This window comes from Fukomys damarensis, unplaced genomic scaffold, assembly GCF_012274545.1.
Source record: "Fukomys damarensis isolate Sample0158 unplaced genomic scaffold, DMR_v1.0_HiC HiC_scaffold_15, whole genome shotgun sequence".
In the NCBI taxonomy this organism is placed as follows: Eukaryota; Metazoa; Chordata; class Mammalia; order Rodentia; family Bathyergidae; genus Fukomys; species Fukomys damarensis.
The window spans coordinates 19,828,650-19,854,379 of record NW_022900927.1 but is presented as its reverse complement, the minus strand read 5'-3'; the positions used below and the strand labels follow the sequence as shown (position 1 = coordinate 19,854,379).

Genomic DNA, 25,730 nt, shown 5'->3' with positions numbered 1-25,730 from the left:
CTGTGAACTGAAGTTTTCCAACCCTTGATATATAACCAGAATTTAAAAATAATTATAAAATATGCTTATTGTTAATTATAGCATGCCCCTTTATCCATGGTTTTGCTTTTTGCAATTTTAGTTAACCTTGTCAACTGTTTTCCAAAAATACTGTATTAAATGAAAAATTTCAGAAATAAACAATTCATAAGTTTTAAGTTGTGCACTGTTCTGAATAGCATGATGAAATCTGGTGCTGTCCCACTCCATCCTGCCTAGAACCCTGGGATTGAATCATCACTTTGTCCAGCCAATCCACAAATCTGTTCTATATATTGACTGTGAGTCACTCAGTAGCCTTCTCCGTCATCAAATTGTCACTAGTTTCAGTGCTTGTGTTCGAGTAACACCTCTTTTACTTAGTAATGACCCCAAAGTGTAAGAGTAAATGCAAAAGGGTGCATAACAGGGCATAAAACATGGAAGAACAAATTAGCTCTAGTACTGCATGGCAATGCTGCCTAGAATATAGGGAAAAATACTAGTTATAGACAGTTCAGTGCTATCCATGCTTTAGGTATCTGCTGCAGGTCTTGGGGCATATGCCCTAGGGAACTATTACATTTTCCTAAACAAAAATGGTACTCCCAAGAATTGTAGTACTGCCTCAAATTGTTGTTTCTGGGCATTCATTTTTGTAATAAGCATATAAGAAACACTGTTGTGTGCTGAATTGTTGGAAATACTTGATTCATTTATAAGTTACACAATATGCAAGTTGTCATACAACTTTACAAGAGTTAAAAAAAAAACAAGAGTTACATGAAAAGATGTGGTGTAGCTGGGTGCATTGGCACATGCTGATGATTTTAGCTATTCGGGAAACTAAGGCAGGAGAATTACAAATTCAAGGCCAACCTGGTTAACTAACTGAGTGAGACTGTCTCAAAATGAAAATAATAAAAGATACACTTCTGTATTGGGTTGCTTGCCTGGGTTCAGTACTACAATTTAAAAAATTAAAAAAGGTTGTGTCTATTTTGTGTATTGTTCGGAAACTAGGATTCAGGCCAAGCTCCATCTCTTGATTTCTTTTTTGCTAATTCTTTGTAATTCTGCCCTGGTTTTCCAGTCTCTTAGCAAAGTGCCTTACAAAACCCTGATATAAAAAAGAAGGCCAATTATTTTAACATTGTAGTAGTATATGTGCTCTCTATATAATCCTACAGTAGTTTATTTACCAACTGAGATAATCTATGCTAATTGTGATGCTGAGAAATGGAAAATTAATTCAGAATTTACAAACAGAAATTTCAGTTCCTAAATAATCAATTGCCTAATAAAACTTGAATCTTCATTTTTTTCTAGGGTTCATATGACCACCACTATAATCTTATTTAGTTCATTATGTTTACTGGGATCTCTTCTTTAGTTAAGGCAATTTTAGTAACGCATATCAGAGCAGTACTGAATATCCTGTGGAGAATAAAATGCTAAGACTGCTGCGGTAAAGAGCTTCAGATAACCTTTTCTACTCTCCCTGTAGTACTGGACATTGAATGCAGGGTCTTTGCACTAAGCTATATCCCTATCCCTTTTTATTTTTATTTTGAGAAGGATCTTGCTGAAGTGCCCAGTTCTGGCCTCCAACTCATGATCCTCCTGCCTCAGCCTCCTCAGTTATTTGTTTGCTTCTTTATAGGTTTGGAATTGTGGTGTATATGCAATTTTATATCCTGTCTTTTTCTTTTTTTGAGACAGTCTTACTCTGTAGTTCAGCTGTCATTGAGCTCACTATGTAGCCCAGGCTGGCCTTGAACTTGCGGCAATCCTCCTGCCTCAGCCTTCCAAGTGCTGGGATTACAGTCATGTGCCATGCCTTATAGATTTTTAAAAAAAAAACAAGAGTTACATGAAAAGATGTGGTGTAGCTGGGTGCATTGGCACATGCTGATGATTTTAGCTATTCGGGAAACTAAGGCAGGAGAATTACAAATTCAAGGCCAACCTGGTTAACTAACTGAGTGAGACTGTCTCAAAATGAAAATAATAAAAGATACACTTCTGTATTGGGTTGCTTGCCTGGGTTCAGTACTACAATTTAAAAAATTAAAAAAGGTTGTGTCTATTTTGTGTATTGTTCGGAAACTAGGATTCAGGCCAAGCTCCATCTCTTGATTTCTTTTTTGCTAATTCTTTGTAATTCTGCCCTGGTTTTCCAGTCTCTTAGCAAAGTGCCTTACAAAACCCTGATATAAAAAAGAAGGCCAATTATTTTAACATTGTAGTAGTATATGTGCTCTCTATATAATCCTACAGTAGTTTATTTACCAACTGAGATAATCTATGCTAATTGTGATGCTGAGAAATGGAAAATTAATTCAGAATTTACAAACAGAAATTTCAGTTCCTAAATAATCAATTGCCTAATAAAACTTGAATCTTCATTTTTTTCTAGGGTTCATATGACCACCACTATAATCTTATTTAGTTCATTATGTTTACTGGGATCTCTTCTTTAGTTAAGGCAATTTTAGTAACGCATATCAGAGCAGTACTGAATATCCTGTGGAGAATAAAATGCTAAGACTGCTGCGGTAAAGAGCTTCAGATAACCTTTTCTACTCTCCCTGTAGTACTGGACATTGAATGCAGGGTCTTTGCACTAAGCTATATCCCTATCCCTTTTTATTTTTATTTTGAGAAGGATCTTGCTGAAGTGCCCAGTTCTGGCCTCCAACTCATGATCCTCCTGCCTCAGCCTCCTCAGTTATTTGTTTGCTTCTTTATAGGTTTGGAATTGTGGTGTATATGCAATTTTATATCCTGTCTTTTTCTTTTTTTGAGACAGTCTTACTCTGTAGTTCAGCTGTCATTGAGCTCACTATGTAGCCCAGGCTGGCCTTGAACTTGCGGCAATCCTCCTGCCTCAGCCTTCCAAGTGCTGGGATTACAGTCATGTGCCATGCCTTATAGATTTTTTTTTTTTTCCTGGTACCAGAGATCAAACTCAGGAACTTGTGCTTGCCAGGCTACATCCCTAGCCCCCTCTTTGCATTTAATATACAGCATATTCTCATGTCATTAAATAATTTTTTAAAAATTAAATAACTTTCAAAATGTTATTCTTAATATCTTAGATGTAGTTGTTTGTAAGGCAGTATCTTAATTTGTACTTATCCATTCTTACATAATTTAATTCCTGTTTATTTGATCACCCATATGACTGTGATGAACATTTTAATATATAAAGATTCTGTGTTTTTGGTTTTATCTTTAGAATGGAATCCTAAAAAAACAATTGTTCAGAGGGCATAAAACATTTTAATGTAAGTATTTGGCAAACTGCTTTCCAGAAGGGATTGTCCAACAGTGTACTCGTTAAAGTACTGTATAAAGATTCTGTGTATTTGATTGGCATTCACTTGTGCTGGAATATATATCTTAATGGCTCTGGCCAAGGTTTTGTTAAGGGTTCAGTTAAGGTTGAACTTGACAGATATCCCCCTCTTCCTCATTCTTATCTCTCTAAACAAAAACTATAGAGCTTTCTTTATGTTATTTGGGTGATAAGAAGAGCATAGGGTTGATTAGGTGTAATCATATACATACATTGTTGGCACAAAGTAATCATAAGTATGTATTTAAAATATATCTTAAATGTGTGTAGCCTTAAATACATAAATATCTGCATAACAATGGTTTTGTGGACCTGGCAACTTTCTACAAATACTTTAAGTACAAACTTGAATATTGACTTTAAATATTTACTAAATATTAAATCACTGAATATTTATTGAACAACTACTGTATAAGAGGAAAGATTTACTGAAGTTTTTAACCAGATCTCTATATATTTTATCCCATTCCTCTTTTGATCACAGATAATGTAGTCATTTAATTTTTAGTCATGAAACAAAAGTAGCTCTCTCCTAGTCACTAATGAATTACAGTTTCTTAATAGCAATCATCTGCTATCACTCTAAAATTGTTTTATTTGTTTATTATCTCTTCTCTTTAGAATGTAAGTAAGCTCTATGAGGGCAGAAAACTTACCTGTCTTTTTTTTTTTTTGTACCGGGGATTGAACTCAGGACCTTGAGCTTCTGAGACAGGTGGCAGCACCACTGAGCTAAATCTCCAGACTATTTGGATTTTTTTTTTTTTGGTCTAATTTATTAAAATCATTATTTATTTATTTAATTTATTTTTGGTACAAGCGATTGAACTCTGTGCCTTGAGCTTATGAGGCAGGTGGCGGCACCATTGAGCTAAACCCCCAGCCTGTCTAATTTATTATTGAATTGCTTAGTCCCAAAGCATACGATAGGTTTTGAATAAAATATTTAAATTAATTAACTTATATTGACTAAATGTGCATTATTGAAAAAGTAATTGTGATTATTACTTTTAATCTTCTTATTCTTTTACCAATACTGTCAATCTCTCTTTTTTGGTACTTTTATCTATATACTATGGAATTGGTAGCAAAAGAATTTGATAAACAACTATAAATAGTAGGGTGACTAGCAAGGAATCTAAATAATATATATACTGATCAACCTCTGATTAATTGAACTGTAAAATTATGCCATTACTCTTACCATTAACCTGGATTCTTTTGTATCAAATGAGTAAAAGATTTTTCTTTTTTGGTTAAGGTCTATTGTGTTATTTTTATGTCCACTTTGCCTGGCACTTAATAATTCCTTAGTAATATCTTTTTTTGGGGGGTGGGGCGGGGATCAAACTCGGGTCCTTGTGCTTATTATGAGGCAGGCAGAAGCACTACTGAGCTAAATCCGTGGCCATCATTTACTTATTATTAGGAACCTAACAATAGGCCCCTCATTGTGTTTGTACAGGACTTTATTCCCTAGAGTTGAACCCTGAACACGTCCAATCTCCTCTAATTCCTTACTTAGATTTGGGCCATCTTATTAACATCAGGGGGTTACTAGAAATATTATCACATTATAATCAGGTTCAGAGAATTGATTCTGTAACCTTCAGTGACAGACTCCATCTTTATTTTATTAAAATATATATAGACAGAGCGAGGATATCTGGTTTTTTTATTTGCACATTGACCATTTAGGATCTATCTCTGGCTCTTACACAAGTATTTAACACAGACTTTTTGAAAAGACTTCAAGTATTAAGAATCATTCTCTAAACCTTGTATTTTCTTAAGTTCTCTCCTAGTATTCAGATGACTTTCTCTTTTGTGAGGGACCAGGAATTTGGCTCAGTGGTTTCGCTGCCTGCCTCTCAAGCACAAAGGCACAAGTTCGATCCCCAGTACCCCCCAAAAAAAGAATAAGATACTCTCTCTTCTGTGTAAATCCTAGTTCTTGTCATTTATGCATTCTGGTTGCTTTCATTGCATGAACTTTTTCCTCATCTGACCCTGACCTCTAGGACAGAGCCTTTTAATGTACCTTTGTTTTCCTGTTTAAAGACCCTTACTTACCTTGGCAATGCCTCTTAATGTGTATATCCCTCTCCTGTCATTTATTGTTTATAAAATGCTTGTGTTTCATACTGAAGAATAGATCAAGGAGACGATGCTGTGAGCCCAGACACATGATCTACTTGTCACAAGCAGTAGTTACAAATGACCTGTGAGTTAAATTCTAGTGAGGGTGGTATTATTGAGATTTCACTTTCTGTCTTTTCATTTTATCCTACAGAAATGTGTTGTTTTTTGCTTTTGAAAGTACATCAGTTTGATCTCTCTGATAATTAACAATTTGAGTGTCAGAAATAACTGATACTCTTTGTAGGTAGTATTTGCTATAGCATACAGAATGAAAGAGAATTTTTAAAAAGCTGTTAGCTGGATATTTTTAAATGAGATAGATCATTCTCATAATTAAATACTTAAATTGTTTTTAAAGCAAGAATGATGGAAATGACAAAGGGCAATAGATAGAGGGAATGATTTAAGAATAGCTGTGGATATTTATTAAGGAAAGCCTTCTTCCTCCCATTGTGACTTCCCTTTGGTAAAAATGGTTAAACAAAGGCTAACAAATTGGGAAGGAAGCAGGAAATCCTAGTTAGTGACTGTCAGTTGAACATTTAAGAGAAATGAAAATACTTGTTTTAGATTTTAATGCTTTTTCTCCCCGTTTTTTTTCTTCCTTATTTTTTTTTTAACCAAAGAAACCATGATTTTTCATCCCTAAATCCTAGTTAATATGCCATTAAATACAAATTGGAAGCCATATATTATCATGTAATTGTGCAAAGCCAAGTTAAGGTTTGAATTTTGTGGTTTGAGGGACATCATTTTAGAATTTGCTTAATCATTTCCAATGCCAGTGTTGTCCCCTTCTCATCCAGGACCCTTTCCTTTCTCTAAATAAAAAGTAAAATGAAAATAGCCCCAAATAACAAAACCTAGATTTAAAAGTAAGCAATTCTGCCTGGTGCTTGTGTTGTATCTACTACCCTAGCCCTTGTTTACTTCCTGATTGAAAATATGTTAGAGGAGCTTTTTGAAATAAAATTTTTGTGATTATATTAAGAAGACAAGTTCTGGCACTGAGAATCAAAATTATGTCTAGCACAACAGGAATTTTTCTAGAGATGAATTGCTTTCCAAAAATGATCTGCGTTTTCAGCCATAATGGCCTTGGTCTTTATTTTTATTTGCTTTTATTTATTTGTATTTTTTGTACTATGTTGTGGTTCTAGAAAGCGCTAAAAAAAATCATTGTATATTTAAAACAAACAAACCAGAAAAGCCCCTTGCCCTGGGCTATGTGAAGAAAAATGAAGCTCTCGTTTCCCAGTACCCAATCATCAGCTTGAGTTGGCCTCTCCTAGGAACAGAATTTATTGAAGCAATTTATCCTGGCTAAATGTGATATAAATCTGTGTACACATATGTACATACAGAGTCTCTTCCATTACAGCAGTGCTGTAGCATCAGTTTCCTTCATAGTTAGAGCATGTTCCTATCACATTGAAAGATGACCAAGAAGTCCCTTATATTTTAAACACCGATTAGCTGTGGAATTACTGATTAGATAATCAGAAAAACTGGTTTCTAACTCCAGAGTTACTCCTAAGAGAGTAGGAGAGATATTATCCACCTGTCTTCTTCATTTTAAACATGATTTTCTGATTACTAGATTAATTGTAGAATGTTAACATTTTAGTTTGCAAGATTTTCTTTTTTTTCCCCTTTGGTACCAGGAATCAAACTTGGGTCCTTGTGCTTGCGAGGCAGGTGGTGGAACCACTGAGCTAAATCTTCGACCCATGTTAACATTTTAGTTTAAGGCAGACCTGCAATTGACCAGACATTTTGATTTATTTCTCAGATGAATTTGAAATTTGGTTAGAGTTCTGAATAAAATTGTTCTTTATCTTTCCTTGTTCACATTCTTTTGTATACATTTCTGTCATGGATGTTTTTTTGAAAATACTCTCAAGGAGTTCATTTTATTAAAAATTGTTTTTAATCCCTTTACCCATTTTTCTTTTTTACCCTTTAAAATACTATTTATCTTTTTAGGAATATTTTTACAGTGATTTGCATTTCTAATCCTTATTCCTCTCCCATTTCTATATTTATTCCTAGTTGGAAAATGAGAAAATTTCCCAGTACATTCAAATTAGGATTACTATTCTTTGATAAAGAATTTCTAGCAACATTTCAAGACTTTAACTTCAATAATTTAAAAAAAAATGTATAATTCTGTTAAATTCTTCAGAGAAATAGAAAGGATGGAAGGTGATGCCTTTTAGTGCCATTTCTTTTATCCCCTGCAGCAGCACACATCTGTTGGCTGCAAGAGAGCAGCCCAAGAGCTCTGGCCGAGAGCAGCACAAACAGCCGGAACATATTCACCCAGTAAACCCCCAAAGAGTCGACATTTGTTTTATTGCTGCTTTTAAAAACCTAGCCATAAATAGAATCAGAGGGGGGAAGGGCACCGATATTTCTCCATTTGCCACAGAGACGATTTGTTGGGGGGGGCTCCCAATGGGGAGAGAAGGTTTTTATTTTTATTTTTTTATTAATGAAAATCATTTCCCATGTAGCCCAATAGGATGGGTGCTTTGTTTTCTTTGGCAATAATCTGGGATAAACGACCCTTGCCAACAGTCTCGTAGTTTATACACTAGGGAGCCAGATTATGGCCCTGTAAAATGGAGCACCCCTCCTATAATCCCTTAATTAATTAAATGACAAATTTTGGTGTTCTCTGCTTTAGAAATATGGCTTCCGTATCACACATTCAGTGGATTTATTGACATAGGGAACTGCAGTGGTTGTAATTCAACCAGTGAAATGTGTTATATACTGTAACAGAAAGAGGAAAAATCTAGCAAAGATTTCAAATTCCTTGACTGTTTAAGTCTAATTTTTTTCTAATTAAAAGTTTAAATTGAGGAATAGCAGGTCATATGCCACCTGTCTAATGAGTCTCCCCAAAGTAGCCTGTGTTTATAGCTTTGATAGATGGCATTCTTGGAACACCTGTTTCTAGGCTTGATATTTTTGAAGCACATTTTTTTTTTTTTTTGCTCCAGCGTATTTAACATAACTTTTCCCTTACCTCCCCCTCCTCAGCTCCGCTCTGCTATATGAAATATGGGAGATGACAGACCGTTTGTGTGCAATGCCCCGGGCTGTGGACAGGTACGTTTACAATATACTTTATTGTGAATGTCTCGTTGTGAATCAAAGTGGCTGTTTTATCACTAAGGCAAAGAGTTTAAAGCCGGTATTTTACGTGATCACTGGAGGTAATCAGATCAGAGGATTTGCAGTGTGTAAATCCAAGTTATGAGGAAGTGTAGGCACTCTACCATAATGAAATCTGCCTTGCTTTCTTCCATATTGTTATTCTACCAGTGTTTGTTTTCCAGCACAGTGTTGAAGAATACATGTTGCTCTCTCCCCTTCCTAAAGCTATCCATCTAAATACAAAGCAAGTTTATAAATATCTTCTCTTCAACCTTCATGGATATAAAAGTCTGCTTAACATATTTGGAGAGGCAGCTGATAATGTACCCATTTATTGTGGACCCCTAGCTTTATAGTCTATTTCAATTTTTTAAATTAAAATAAAATGTTTCTTTTGATTGTTGGTTCAGAAAATTATTGTTAACAGCTAAGGGCGATATCTATAAATCCAGCATAGAACTTGAGATCTCATATCAGCACATAAACATTTTCCCCTGTCTGATGCTGTGAAATGCACCATTTTCTGTGTTACCTGCCACATAATTGTTTGCATATATGTATATATGTCAGTTTTTTCAATTTATGCTCTTAATTAAATAATTTTGTTAAAATTGCCCTTTTTTTGTATTTTACTAGTTCTTTTTCCTAGACCTTCTCCAAATGCCATGATCCTCAAAGAATGAAAAAAGAAATACAAAAAAGTTTTATATGTCTTCATTAAATCATTTTATAACCTGAAGGGTAACTTTCTGTTCAGTTAGAAATATGTCATGTGACTGTCCAGTGACACTTACTGGTGGTGTGTGAGATTGCAGACTAGTTCTATTAAGCATTGTAAATACTTAAACAAAATGAAGAGTAAGTTCTAGAGAATCTGAAGAATTGGGGTTTGAGAGGTAGATGAGATGAGGATGGTGACAAGGAATGGACAGAAGAAAGATTTCAAATTTTAATAAATGGTAAATATTTTAGATAAGACACTAAAATAGCCATTGCATTCTGTAGTATTCAGCATCCTATGGGGTATCTCCTTCCTTCCTTTTTTGGTTTTGTTTTGTTTTTTGAGATAGGGTCTCACTATGTAGTTCAAACTGGCCTTGAACTCACTTTGTAGCATAATCTGGCATTGAACTCAGTGATCCTCCTGCTTCAGCCTCCCAAGTGATGGGATTACAGGTGTGCACTGCCACTATGCCTCACCGTGTCAAAGTTTTAAACTTTATTTTTAACTGTGTGTTTTCCCCTCCTCCCCTCTCCTTTTCTCCCCCCCCCCATTTCTTTTCTTTTCTTTTCTTTTCTTTCTAATAGGGGTCAGTTGGGAATATAGTGTAAATTCCTTTCACTTTTCAAACAATTTTATTAAGATATGCTTCTAAACATCATCTCTCCAGATTTTTGTGTGTGAATTTGTTGTTGTTCAACGTGACTCCCACAACTGATACCTGGTACCCTTCACTTATCTACTTGAAAAATCTTTATTTTTCAGTTGAATATTTTTCTCATACTTACTATTATATTTCATTTATTATTCAAGCTACTCAACCTCTGTACCTCTTTTATATGTTGTATGCTTAAACCACCTAGACGTAAGGACTTCTCAAAGATAATAAAAAGGTTGATGAAAATGAGAGATACAGCCAGGCATGGTGGCGGCATGCCTGTAATCCCAGCACTGGGAGGCTAAGGCAGGAGGATCGCTGTGAGTTCTAAACCAGCCTGGGCTACATAGTGAGTTCCAGATGAGTCTCAACTACATAGTGAGACCCTGTCTCAAAAAACAAACAAACAAAAAAAGAGAATTACAGAAGTAAAGCATCTTTTAAACTCTCTGAGAATTAAATAGCATCTCTTTAGGCTGTGTTGTCAGAAAAGAGTAGTAATCACTGAAATTTGTGAGATACAAGTTTATGGAATTTGTGTTTGTTTTTTTCTGTGTTTCCCTCTCCGCCCCCCCCCTTTGTGGTACCTGGGCTCAAACTCAGGACCTTGTGCTTTTCAGGCAGGTGTGGCGCTCTAGAGCTAAATCCCCAGCCCTTTTTGCCTTTTTTAAAATGCCCCCCCACAAGTAGAGGTAAGAAAATGATAGGGATGTTTTACTTTGGTTCCTCCTTGTATTGTTGGGTTTTGTTTACCAGAAGCCTCTTCCTTCTTTTTTTCCTCTCATTTCTGAATTATGTGTTGGTATTTTAGTTAAGATTCATTATAACCTCTGGCTTAGGTTCTGAAAGCACCCCCCCTAAGGTGAGTATGGAACTTAAGGAAATTAGTGATTTCTTTGGATTCAAGTTACTTGTTTCATAGGAAAAAGGATTTAAAAAAAACTTATAATTTAAGACTTTGAAGAAAGCATGATTCATCCCCTTACCTCCTTTTTGTGTCCAAACTGTGTTCAGGTCAGATTATAGTTCTGAAGTTATATTTAGTCTCCTACCAAATTTCTTCCAATATCTGGTAACAAACAGCTCTAGAGCAGGGTTTCAAAAGATGTACTGTGTTTTTACTTTATGTTAAATGAAATAGTGAAAATCTGACAGGGAAGATAAATTTGGTAAAGTTAACTGCCCTCTTGGCCTGTCTTCCAACTTCCTCATATCTCTTGAGAATGGTTTCATTCTGAAGCCACTTTAAGGCCTTAAAGTTATTTGTAGTCCACTTAGCATTGTCTCAAATTACTTACTCCGGGAATACTAAAAGAGGCTATGTGTAAGTCCCAGTGTGGGTAATAAAGACCATGAAAATTTTTGAAAGACATGGTTTAGAATCTTCTATTAGAGAATTCTCAAAAAGCATTGGTTTCCACCAGGTAGAAAAGGAATAAAAGCAAATGGTTCTTGTAAAGCAAGCAAGCAAGCAAGCAAAACTATAGGAATCTTGCGTTATTTCTCTGCTCCCTGTTCAGACTTTACCCTATGTATCGCTAAATCATAAATCGTCCTATGCTTTAATATTAAGGGAAGGTGAAATTACAATTCACCTAAAATGGACTAGTGGATTATGCTCTGCACTATATAATCAAAACTACCAGGCTTTCAATGGATACATAAACATGTTTTGGTTGCTAGGTCTTTAATGGCTGTTATTTTTGGATGCTGTTCATGATCCACTTCCCAACAGTAAGTCTGATGTGACACAGCTGAGTTCTAAATATGCTGCATGTAATTTTTTTTTTAAGATGGCTGCTGTGAAGGATGTGTTGTCTGCATTCTTTACTGAAAAGACAGGTGAAAGGGTTTCTTAGCTTTCTTATTTCTATTCCCCTGTTGAGATTCTTTGTTTCTCTTGAGGCCTCATCACCCTCGTGAAGAGGAACTTGGAAAAGCATTTTTTTCTGCTAAAAACTCTATGGAATGTGGTAGCAGGAGTTGTTAATAGAGTGGCCTCCTGAGAATAGGTTAGTGTTGTTAAGGCAATAGTGCCCCAGATACCCTGTTGGCAGAGGACTGATGACATCGTGTTGTATGGTTTTTGAAATGTTTCTAAAATAGCATCTTTTTAAAAACATTGTGACTATAAAGTGGCTTTACATCTGTGTCATCATTAAAATAATAGAAATATATTTTTATTTTGAATCTGGGAAGTCTTCTAAGTTGCTTATTTGTTTGTTTCTGGAAGTCCTCACTATGTTGCCCAAACTGTTCTTGAACTCCTGGGCTCATGTGATCCTCCTGCCTCAGCTTTTTGAGTGACTGGGACTATAGGCATGCATCAACATCTTGCTTAGTCTTTTAAGTTTTTAACACTTTGGAGGCTACTTTTATTTGAAGACGGATTACAAAGCTGTTTTATTACATGTGGAATCAGGTATGAATACTCTGTCAGTATCTTGAATTTGAGATTTTATTTCATGTGTATGCAGTTAGATAACTTACCTTTTTGGGGGTTTTGCCTACTTTTTATTACCAGGAGACAGCACATTTCATACTCCTATATTCCTTCTCAAATATGACACTAGTTTGCAGTACAAATTATGCAAATTTAAATAGACCTTCTGGATACCATCAAGTCTTTGAGCAGAAGCTGGTCATTTCAGTTTATTACATAGAATGTCTATTTCCTAAAGAACAGGAACACATTTGCGCTGATGAGATACCATTTATGGATGGTTAGCATAATCCTGTTGTCAGCCATTGAGAAAAGTTTCCACTCTATATCAGCTCTGTCTTTTTAATGGAAAAAACTTTGTTTTTTTTTTTTTTGGTCTGTCATAACCTGAAGGGGCTGAAGATGCTACTCTCAGATCTCCCATAGGACATCTAGATACAGGTTGAAAGTCTCTTCATATCTTTCTGAGACTTGAAGCCTATAAACTAACATGGACCTACAAGGCCTGCTTTTATTTTCAAAAGCCAAGAATAAAATGGAGCCCTAGTTGTGGTGGCAGCTTCTTGTACCTCCTTATCTTGTCGTAGTAGGAAAAATGTTTATGGTGCCATAGTCCTGGCTTCACTTGGCATTTAACCAACCTCCAAAGCTGTTTATTGCTTTCTATCCTCTGCTTCTGTGAACATTATCTCTTAAATCTCTATTGCTTTGTAATATATGAGGCAACAAATAGCTCCTATGATTGGTTAAATGCTGGCATGATGCAAAGGTATATGTTTTATTGCCCATATAACACAAATCTATAGAGATTATTCTGTTATCCCAGGCCTCCCATTAAAAGCACCATACTGGTACAATGGGATTCAGGATCTTTCATTCTATTCCTTTGGCAAGTTTCCCTATTTCTTGGCATTAGCACAAAAGAAAAGCAAGGAAGGAGTTGGTGCTGATTACTAATTCTTTATGTTAAGGGAGCGTCTTGAATTGGAAAATAACAAGGCAAGAAATGGCTCTAGTAAATCCCATTTCTGGTGGTATATGTTGTGTTTACATGCTACGACAGGTGAAGGCAATTTCAGGCAAACAAATAAGCGTTTCTTCCTCACCCTCTGCCAAGAGTTTAAAAAAATTCAAATTTTCATTTAATAATTCATATTTCATTCAATAATTCATCTAGTTCCCATCTGGTAAGAGTGCTTGCATGCTGTCAGGCAGCTGAAAATGCACTGCATTATACACAACTAGCCCAAATGCTAAACTTATTTGTTGTAATATGTTGATTTTTATAATAATTTTCAGTCCACTCTGAGTATACTGCAGTTTTATGTAACATGTAATGGAAGTAGACCATCATGTAGACAAAAACCAGTGCTGGAATTTTAAAATGTAGAAAGTATTAACAGCAAGTATGAACAGCAAACTCTTTTTTTTTTTTTAAGAAGAAAGGATTTATTTAGCTTACTGTTTGTGAAGGTTTCAGTCCAAAGTGGCTCCAAAGCAGAGTGGCACATGGCAGAGGGGCATAACAGAGGAGAAACTGTTCACAGTGCCCACAAGGTAAGAAAAACAATAAGGGAACCAGCAAACTCATTTCTTAATGTCAGATCTGGCAGTCTTGACACTGCTCTTAGGAACGTGTGGTTGATTTTTTTATATTTATTATGATTTTTCTAAGAGCACATCATATTAAAAGCATTCTTACTGCAGTCTGTCATCTCCTTCACACCCCAAAAAGCTATATGAACCTAATTGGAGTTTTATCTGTGAAAGTATGGTGAATTTTTTTCTATTATTCACTCTTGTTTTCCTTGGGTATAGTTTAGTACTTGAAACTTGTGCCCAGAGAATTTCTGGTAGAAAATAAAATCAAATCCTGTATCTTTGTATCACAGTTAGGATTTCCTAATTCTGGACAGGGTCTCTTCCTAGTGCCTTCTCAGTTTGAAAGCCTGTCCTTCACTTATCCTTTTGTCATCCCCCAAAAAACCACATATGGCCAAGTTTTGACTACAAGATACTCTCATTATGTAGATTTCTTCATTCTTTTATCAAATACTGTTCCAGCTAATGCAGCAGATAAAAAAACAGCCAGTGTATTCCCTCTTTCTGTTTAGCTTATTTCTTTAATGCAGATTGACTTGCTCAGCAGTCACATTCTGTCTGAAGTCCTTGTTAGGGCCTCTCTGTATGTGGATTCATAACACATCTGTGTGTACATCCACAGTGCTGTATAAATAATAATAAGTAATCACCAGATGGCCTATAACTGCTCCTTTGGACCCATTGGGTCTCTTGAAGCTGTGAGTAAAGTCTTCCGTCGTTTTGCTGGGGAAAACTTGTCATAGATTTATTTCTAAAAAAATTCAAACTCACAACTGGGTGTTTAGAACTGGATATTGCTGTCTGTGTTGTAAATATTTAACAGGCTTTGTACAATGACAAGTAAAAGTGCCATTACTAAGCACACACAGTGACTGTGAAGCTCTTCTTCCCTCCCAGCCATTTAGAAAGGAAAAGAAATGCCAATAAATTGTGCATTATGAACAAGGTGCTAAAAATGCTTTTCAGAAAATCTTTCTGAAGAGAAGAAAGAGAACTGCAACATTCTGCTCAAAGGGTTGTAATTGGACAAACTTAATCCTTTTAACCATATGCCAGAATGCCCCTTTTAAAAATTGATTTTATAATACTTTTAAAAAGGCTCCTTCAGCTGCAGTTTGGTCAAAGCCAGATTTTTATCTTAATCGAGTCTTTACAACCAAATGACAAACTGCTGTAAGAGGATTACAGTTGCAAGTCTTAGTAGATATTTAACTAAATTTCAGGCTATTAGTGATGTCTAGAAATTTCGGACATACTGTATATTGTTTTAAAATATATTCATAAGCAAAATATCTTTTTGTCTTTTCCATTAATTTTTATGAAATAGTTGTTTTTCCTTTTGTTGGGAAGAAAGCTTTTTTCCTAATTTTCTGTGCTATGTTTTGCTATTACTGATACCTTTGCTACAGTGCCTATTTGAGAGTACTTGCTTGGTACAACATTATATGTCTTTAAAAATTAAAATAGAACTCATGACCATTAAATTTTTGTGGTTTGTTTTTCTTTGTGTTTATAGTTATCTGTTGAGGGCTGAATCTGTTTAACCATAGAGGTGCCATCCTTTAAATTATAGCACATGACTATTACTTTTGAGTTAAAATGTAGAAAGCTTTTCTCTTTAAAAAAAAAAACTCATCTTCAAAAGATGACATACAAATTGTGAGGGGGAAATGCCATTAATAGTTTGTTATAAGGTGGTTTTGCTTTTTAAATTTTCTCTTATTCAATTGTGTTAATGATAGGATTTTAAAAATAAAAGCATCTTGGAGAAAAGATGGGAGCTTTGTGTTTATCTCTTTTGTAACAGTATCTTTGTGTTTTATTTTGAAATTTCTCTGTACAGTGAAATTCACTGCCAAAATTGTGCTTGGGTAAGAATCTGGATTTGCAATGGCCATGTGAAAGTACAGAGGGAAAGAAAATGGATTTTGTGAAATTAGCTCATTCCCAGTCTGGCATACCATGTGCTCTGTGCAGCTACTTATTCTACCAGCAGATTGAAGTGCTGCACCAACTTCTGCTCTAAAGGCTGAAATCATTCCAGATTTTAAACTTTGCTGTTCAGATTGATTATGCCAGATTTTGAGCAGACACAGTTTTATCTTTAGATCCCAGGCAGAATTTGCAATTCCCTGAGTTGAAAGAAAAGAGCTCTTCCATTTTGCCTTTGAAAAACTTGAGGGGCTGTGCTGGGAAAATCAACAAAATAAATTTGTAGTCTTGCTTGTGTTCTTTGAGTCATTGTAGAAAGCTGAAAGCTGTGTTCAGCATTTAGCAGATTGGGCTGTCACAGTTGCAGTTCTGCTTATCAAAGATGTGGTTGCTTTTTTCTTTTTCTTTTTCTTTTTCTTTTCTTTCTTTTTTGGTACTGGGGATGGAAGTTGGGTCCCTGTGTTTGCAAGGCAGGCAGTGGCACCACAGAGATAAATCCCTAGCCCAAGATGCAGTTGCTTGAAGAGCTATTTATGTTATTCTAGAGAGAATCATCCTGTGACAAAAGGAACACCCTCACCTTTTATCACGGGTCAGATCTTTTGATACTGGGCAGTTATCCCTTGATTTTCCTGAAAAATAGCTCCACCTACCATAAAGATTTGCACCAGCACAGGTTACACAATTGGTTAGTGACCCTCTGCGATTCCTTGGCTACAGGGAAAGGCATCAGGGTGGATTTTTCTGCTGAGAATCTTAGTGTCCCTTACAAGCCTCTTGGCTTTTCTTTCTCTAAGGGAGGTAAATTTGTTTTAGTTGCTTGCATACCAATCACTATAAAATAACATTGTGAAAGCTGTCTTTCTCTCCTTCCTTCATGTCCTTGAGTTTTGTTCTTTGTCTTTAATTACTGCCCTACCCAGGTTGAGATCAAGCCCTATAGCTTTATAAAATTTTAAAATTTTTACTTTTTCCTTTCTTTTGTGTACAACTTGTCTTGACTCTTAGTCCCTGTACCCAGTGAGGATTTTTTTGTTTTGTTTTGGTTTTGGTTTTGAGACAGGGTCTCACTGTGTAGTTAAGACTGACCTGGAACTCACTATGTATCCCATGCTCGTTTTGAACTCACAGTGATCCTCCTGCCTCAACCTCCTGAGAGCTGGGATTACAGGCATGAGCCACCACACCCAGCTCCCAGTGAGGATTATTAACCAGTGTTTCTTCTGTTTTCTTTAATTAATATATTTTATTTTTTAGGGCCGGGGATTTAGCTCAGCGGTTCAGTGGCCTGCCTCACAAGCGCAAGGACCCGAGTTTGATCCCCGGTACCAAAAAACAAAACAAAACAAAACAAATATATTTTATTTTTTAGGGCCGGGGATTTAGCTCAGCGGTTCAGTGGCCTGCCTCACAAGCGCAAGGACCCGAGTTTGATCCCCGGTACCAAAAAACAAAACAAAACAAAACAAATATATTTTATTTTTTAGAGCAGTTGTACATTTGCATAAAAGTAGAGTGAAAGTAGAGTTCCCTTCACTCTACCTCATAGTTTTGCCTATTACTGTATTAATATCTTACATCAGTATATTATAATTGGTTAGCAAATATTGATGTATTATGATTGACTAAAGTCCATGGTTTTCATTAGGGTTCACTCTATGTGTGTATCCTGTGGATTTTGGCAAGTGTGTAATGACATGTATTTTGCCATTACAATATGCAGAATAGTTCTACTACTCTAAAAATACAAATAATTCTCCCTCCTCTTCCTTTTTCCTCCTGATCCCTTGGTAACTTTTTTTTTTTCTTTGAGAAGAGTCTTTCTGTGAAATTCAGGCTGGCCTTGAACTTACTATGTAGCACAGGCTGGCTCAAACTTGTGGTAGCGCTTCTGCCTCAGCCTCCCAAGTACTGGCTTTCTGTCTTTTAAAAATGTATTATCTATCATCTATTTATTTTGTGGTATTGAGGTTCAAACCCAGGGCCTCATACCTACTAAACATACTCTCTGCCACTGAACTACATCTTCAATCCTACTACTTTTTCTTCTTTTTTTTTTTCAAACTGAGCTTGAATCCAGGGTCTTTGTACTGAGCTATGTTACAGCCTTTTTAAACATTACTTTTTTCTTTATTTTTCTTTTTTCTTTTCTCTTCTTTTATTTATTTATTTATTTTTTAGGGGTGCCAGGAATTGAGCTCAGGGCCTCATGCTTGCCAGGCAGGCTCTCCACTGCTGAACTACATCCCCGCCCTATTTTTTTCTTTTGAGTAAGATCTTGATAAGTAAGTTACCCAGGCTGTACTTTTATTTGTGATCCTCCTGTCTCAGCCTCCCACAGTGCTGGAATTACAAATATGCACCACCACAACCAACAAAAACTAATTAAAAAAATTTTTTTGAGATAATATCTCCCTAAGTTGCCCAGGCTGAGTTGAAATTTGTAGTCTTCAGCCTTACAGAGTGCTAGAATAACCGGCATTCACCATCACACCCAACTAAAAACTAATTCTCTCCCAAATAGAAATGTAGACAAAACTAGGAAACTGGGACCTAGCAATCAGGGCTTTAGCATTTTCTACAGTAGGCCTCAACAAGCATTTGGGGCAGGGGTTGAGACAAGGTCTCACTATGTAGTTGAGTCTGACCTGGAACTCACTGTGTAGCCCAGGCTGGTCTTGAACTCACAGTGATCCTCCTGCCTCAGCCTCCTGAGTACTGGGATTACAGGCATATGCCACCATGCCTAGCTCCCAACAAGCATTTTGATATCATCTTTGTGAATTCTAGGCTGGTTACCTACTCATGCATATTCCCTTCTTTCTTTTTTTTTTCTTTCTTCTTAGTTTGTAGTACAGGCTGGCCTTGAGCTTGCAGTGATCCTTTTGCCTCATCCTCCTGAGTGCTGGAGTTACAGGCATGTGCCACCACACCCAGCTTTTCTCATCTTAATTTTAAGCCTCTAAGCTTTCAAAGTCAAACAGTATCTGGGTATCTTTGGATATTGCCATGTGGTGGAGCTTTTGTTTTAGTGGTTGCCATACTGGTTTTTGTTGTTCTTTGGTACCAGCGATTGAACTCAAGACCTTGCGATGCAAGGCAAGCAACAGAACCACTGAGCTAAATTCCCAGCCCCATTCTGTTTTTGATTAAAGATATGTTAACAGTACAGAGAGATTATGAGCTGCCCAGGGATTGCTAACTTACATTTTCACTCACATTTTTGGCATGTAATTACATGAAAATTTTTACCTGTTGAATAATAATAGTCTTCTGGGCTAGGGATGTACCTAACTGGTAGCATACCTACTTACTATATGCCAGGCCCTGGGTTTGATTCTCAGCACCACCACAAAATAAAATAAAACAAAATAAAATTATTCTCCACTCAGGTGTCAAATTCTGTCTTCCTTTGACTTCATATCATCTCTGCGTATTGGCTTTTTCCTTTTCCCTTACAAACTGAGGTATAATTCAGTGGACATTTCATTTATCATTATTGTTGAATGTGAAAATATATGGTTAAGTAGATGCCTGGAAACATTTATGTGAAAAAAAAAATTTTTTTTTCTGGTACCGGAGATCGAACCTCGGGCCCTTGCACTTGCGAGACAGGTAGCAGACCCACTGAGCCAAATCCCCGGCCTTTATGTGAAATAATTTAAGAAAAATATGTAGAAGTACATTTAAAGCATCAAAATAAATAAGGTAAAGCTGGGTATGGTGGTACATGCCTGTAGCAGCACTCTGGGAGGCTGAGGCAGGAGGATTGCAAGTTCAAGCTTAGCCTGGGCAACTTAGCAATTTAGTAAGACCCTGCCTCAGAAAGGGGTGTGGTGAGGGACATAATTCAGTGCAAAGGCTCTGTGTTCAATCCCTAGTCTGGGGATATAGAGGAGGTCAGGTAGTCTGAGTTGATCATAGTAAAGATGTTCTTTTTATGTTTTGTGTGAATATCTTTATCTTTCCCCTGGAAAATCACTTAATGTATGCATTTCCTTTCTTATTTTCATAATGATTCATTGTGAAACTGTGGACTATGTGAAATTAACTCTGTATTCAATTGTAGGAAATATCTGACTAGTGTCTTGTCTTTTCCACCATTGATCATGAAGTTAATTTCTTGGCTTCAGAACTGAGAATGCACGGGCAAGGTCACAACCTACGGAAATGATCTCTCTAGTATGCAAAGACTTCATTTTCTATTTCTGGGTGCTTCTAATAGTTTGGTTAGTTGTATATATGTGCATGGGTATGTGAGTGAGATGCCAGGAATTGCTATAAACCTAAGTACAAGAAAAGGTGATTCAGGGCAGCAACCCATAGAACAAAAATACAAGTTTGGTTCATTAGAGGTTAACATTAACAGATAATGGCAGTTTAATCAGATGATTGATGATGCAGATGTATTTTTTATCTTTGAGGAAGGGTTTTACTGCATAGTTGTTGAATTCCTATGGCTTGAACTCCCTATGTAGGCCAGGCTGGCTTCGAACTCTCAGTGTTCTTTCTGATTTAGCCTCCCAAATGCTGGGATCATAGGTATGTACCACCACAGCCAGCTTAAAATGCATTTTAATACTGACCCTCACTTCCTTCAAATTATGTCTCTTATTACAGACTTACTGACCAAAGGTGTGGGAGGGGGGTTCATTGGAAGGTTATTGGCATCAAGTAAAAAGTATTGAGATAGTTTTAAAGTTCTCTGTAGTGGTATATACATATAGTTAGTTATATAATACCAGATGAGAGAGGGCTAGGGATTTAGGTCAGTGGTTCCACCACCTGCCTTACAAGCACAAGAGCCCGAGTTCAATCCCCAGTACCAAAAAAAAAAATCAATACCAGATTAGACAAATAGTATTATTTGTCTGCTACTTCAGTGAGCATCATTTTGTTTTACACAGAGGCAATCTGTGTGCATTATTTTCTCATTGTGTTATGTTCATAACTTCAGACATTTATCATATCATTTTACTTTATTTCTGTGTATTTCTTAAGATTAAGGAGAGACCAAAGTTCTCTTTGTATTTTGAGGGGACAATAAAAATAGTTACTCTAAAAATTTCAAGGATTTAGGTATCTAAATGTTTTATAAAAGACCATATTAGATTCAATACTTTAGCTTTTCCCTCTTCACTTTTTCCTTTTTTTCTTTTCTAGATTTTACTTAGATAATCGCGGTAGTGCGAGGGAAGACTGAAGCTACAGCTAGACGGGCTCAGTAGACACACATTTGACTGCCCAGAAGAGAGAGGGTTATGTACCATACCTGGCAGCTCTCAGCATGCCAGCAGTTAGTTTTAACATATTGTATCTTGTTGGCTATTCTGTTAGTCCTCAGGGAGGCATTTTGCTCCTCCATAGACAGTAATCAGTTTGTCAGAGTGGAATGGGTTTTTGTTTTTTCCTTTATCTAGGAAAATGCAGTGGTCTAAGCCTTTCTGGGAAGCAATTGCTTCCTCTACTGTATGAACAGAAGGTTGTGGATGCTGTCTCTAAACAAAGAGGAGGTAGATGGTGATAGAGAAATCAGTGCTAGGGTATAATTGGATTGGAGCTCTGTCAGAGACAATTCTTGCTTGAAACCTGGACACTCTGTTATGCCGTGCTTTTTTTGTCTTAACATTAAAATAATAAGCAGTAGATACTCTTCTTCAGGCTTAATTTTTCAGGCTCTTTTCGGAGCACTCTGTGAAAAATGTGCAACAAGCTTTTCATTTCTGTACTTTGTTTTTATTAATAAACTTTAATTTTTAGAATAATTTTATTTATTTTTTGTTTGTTTTGTTTTTGTTTTTTGAGACATGGTCTCACTATATAATTTCAGCTTGCCTTGAACTCACTATGTAGTTCAGGATGGCCTCAAACTCTCCACAGTCTTCCTGCCACAGCCTCCTGAGTGCTGAGATTACAGGCATGTGTTCATAGCAAAATTAGGTGAAAAGTACAAAGCTCTCATATATTCTTGTCTTCACACACATATAATCTCCTCCACTATCAACATACTGCACCACAGGGCCAGGGATTTAGCTCAGTAGTTCGGCCACCTGCCTCACAAGGTGCAAGGTCCCAAGTTCAATCCCCGGTACCAAAAAAAAAACAAAGCAAAAAAACAAAAAAACCGCACCACAGTGGTGTATTTCTTACACTTGATGATCCTATATTGACACATTATCTCCCAAGGGCTGTGCTTTACGTTAGAGTTCATTCTTAGTGTTGTGTGTTCTGTAGGTTTTAACAAATGACCAGTGTCTACTACAGAAGCATTTCAATGCCTTAAAAATCCTCTATGCTCTGCCTGTTCCTCCCTTCCCCAATGAAACTATTGATATCTTTTACTGTCTCTATAGATTTATCTTTTCCAGAACTTCATACAGTCAGAGTCATATAGTATATAACCTTTTCAGATTAGCTTCTGCCACTTAGCACTACATTAAGTTTCCTCCATGCTTTTTTATGACTTGGATAGCATTTTTTTGTTTGTTTTTGAGACAAGGTCTCACTGTGTAGTTCAGGCTGGACTTGAACTCAGTGTGTAGGTCAGGTTACTCTCAAACTCACTGCAATCCTCCCACTTCAGCCTCCTGGGTGTTGGGATTGCAGGTGTGTACTGCCACACCCAGCTTGGCTAGCACTGTTGTGGGTTTGTTTGTTTGTTTTTGTGGTACTGGAGATTGAACCCAGGGCCTCATGCGTACTAGACAAGGTGCTTTACCAGTGCTTTTTTAATTTTTAAATTTTGAGACAGGGTCTCACTGAGTTGCCCAGACTGAACTCAAAGTTGGAATCCTCCTGGATTGGGGATGTAGTTCAGTGGCTCTGTGCCTGCCTAGCAAGTACAAGATCCTGAGTTCAATCCCTGGTACAAATAAACAAACAAATAAATAAATAAATAACTTACATGGAACCCTCCTACCTCGGTCTCTTGAGCAGGTGGGATTGCAGATGTGCACCACCACACTCACCTTAATTAGCTCATTTTTTTTCAACACTGGATAATACTCCATTGTCTGGATGTCAGGTAGTTTATTCTTTCACCTACTGAAGTACATCTTGATTGCTTCCAAGTTTTGGCAAATATGAAGATAACATCTGTGTGCAGGCTTTTGTGTAGCCAATAGTTTTCTTTAATTCATCCGGGTAAATATAAAAGATCATGATTACTGGACCATTTGGTAAAAGTATGTTTAGATTTATAAGAAACTGCCTGTCTTCCAAAGTGGCCGAACCATTTTTGCATCCCCACCCACAGTGAATGTGAGTCCTATTGCTCATGTCTTCAGCATTTGGCATTGCCTACTGTTTTGGATTTGGAACATTCTAAAAGGTGTGTAGAAGTAAGTGTAATGGTGCATGCCTTTAATCCTAGCAAGAGAATCACAAGGTCAAAGCCAGCCTGGGCTGCATACCAAGTCCCTGTCTCAAAACACCAAAAAAAAATGTTTAAAATTTAAAAGAAAAGTGTGTGTTACTTTGTCATTGTTTTTGATTTGCATCTTGAGATCCTCCTGCCTGAGCTTTTCTGGGTGCTAGGATTACAGGCATATACCACCATGCCTAGCTTTTTATTATCCTTTTAATGTCCATGAGAGTCTGGCTGATGACACATCTTTCATTTTTTATTATAAGTAATTTTTATCTCTATTTTCTTACATAGCTTAGAGACTTACTAATTTTATTAATCTTTTTAAAGAACGACCTTTTGGTTTTGTTTTTCTCTGTTTTTTGTTTGTTTGTTTGTTTTGCAGTACTGGAGATCAAACTCAGGATCTTGCACTTGCAAGGCAGGTGTGGTGCAGCTGAGCTAAATCCCCAGCTTTTTCTGTTTATTTTTTAACTTTCAGTTTCTTTGGTTTCTATTCTGATTTTTTTTTTCAGGTTCTATTCTGATTTCTATTATTTATTTTCTTTTGCTTACTTCAGAATTAATTTGCTCTCTTCCCTAGAGCCCTAAAGTAGAATCTTAGATTATTGATTTTATATTCAGTGCTATAAATTTTCCTCTAATTTCTGCTATTGCTGCATCCCACAAATTTTGGTAAGTTGTATTTCGTTTAGTTCAAAATATTTTTAAAATTTCTCTGAAGATTTCTTGATTCATGTTTATATAAAAGTAGATTGTTCAATCTCAAGGTATATTTAGATTTTCCATCTTTTTTGAGGGGCAGGTATCCTGCATCAAACTCAGGACATCACTCCTGCTAGACAGGCACTGTACTGCTGAGCTAAATCTCTCACTCTCCACCTTTTTGTAACTAATTTCTAGCATAACCTCTCCATTGTGGAGAACAGACATTGCATGATTTTTACTCTTAAATCTGTTAAGATGTGTTAGTTATGTGGCCCAGAATGTAATCTATCATCGTGAATGTTACATGCAAGCTTGCAAAGTATATATTGGCTGCTATTGTTGCATAGATGTTTAATAATATGCAGTTGACTGATGGCGCTATTGGATTCAAGCATATGCTTAACTACTTTTGTGATGAGTATAAGGTCTGTATCTGAATCCCTTTTTTTTTTTCCCTGTCCATTTCTGATAGAGGGGTATTAAAATCTTCAACTATAATGGGAGACTTGTCTATTCCTTCTTGCAGTTCTGTCAGTTTTTCCCCTTAAATTTTGTTTTAGGCTCATTAAAGTGTTCTCTGGAGCATTGACCACTTTATCATTATGGAATCCCCTTTTTATTTTTAATATCTTTCCTTGTTCTATAGTCTGTTACATCTGACATAGTTTTAGCATGGTATATCTTTATCCATTACTTTCTCTTCCTTTTCCCCCCACCCACGCTGGAAATCAAACAAAGGACCTTGCACATGCTAGATAAGAGCACTGTTTCTGTGCTATGCCCCCAGCCCAGGGTTTGTTTGTTTGTTTTGGCCTTTTTCTCAGCATTGTAAATAGTTTACTCCACTCTCTCCTTGTTTATATGCTATCTGAGGAGAAATTATAGGTATTTTTGTCTTTGCTTCTCTATGGGTAAGGTGTTTTTTTCTTTCTCCTCTTCATTCAAGAATTTTTTCCTTCATTTCTGATTTTTTTCAGGTTGGAATATGCTGTGCCCAGTGCAGGTTTGGTTTTTTATTTTTCTTTAGTTGGTGTTTTCTAGGCTTTCTGGATCTATAGTTTGGTATCTAAATTAACTGTGAAAAATTCTTAGTTATTGTCTCAAATACTGCTTCTTTTCCTTTTCTTTTCATATTACCATTATGCATATATTATATTTTAAATAATTATCCCACGGTTATTTTGTCTTTTTTAAATTTGATTTTCAATGTTAGACATTTCTAGTGTCATATCAAAAATACTTTTTTTTTAAGCTCAACGATTCTTTACTTAGTTCTTTACTCAATTTACTAATTAATCCCATCATAGGCTTTCTTTATTTCTGTTACAGTATTATTTATCTCTTGCATTTCTTTTTTATTTTGTCTTAGGATTTCCATCCCTCTTCTTATAAAATCCATCTGTTCTTATATATTGCCTACTTTTTCCATTAAAGCCCTTGGCATGTTAATTATAGTTTTTTTGAATTCCTGGTCTGATAATCTCAACATTTCTGCTGTATCTGTAGATTCTGATTCTAATGCTTATTCATTCTCACCAGAGCATGCTTTTTGCCTTTAAGTATCTTTGTTTTTTTTTTTTTTTTTTTTTTTTTTCTTTGGTTTTAATCTTTGTC

The 25,730-nt window shown here is 36.2% G+C and overlaps 1 protein-coding gene across 4 annotated transcripts in view; it reads left to right on the top strand.

The window, feature by feature from the left end:
• The window catches only part of LOC104851920 (cyclic AMP-dependent transcription factor ATF-7), a 95,080-nt gene that overhangs the window by 13,782 nt on the left and 55,568 nt on the right, over nt 1-25,730 (top strand). For all 4 annotated transcript variants that reach the window (XM_010609314.2, XM_010609315.3, XM_033763659.1 and 1 more), the window contains one exon: nt 8,570-8,638. In XM_010609314.2, the coding sequence (XP_010607616.1) occupies nt 8,591-8,638 (48 nt within the window). In that variant the 5' untranslated portion in view covers nt 8,570-8,590. The remainder of the gene's footprint in view (nt 1-8,569; nt 8,639-25,730) is intronic.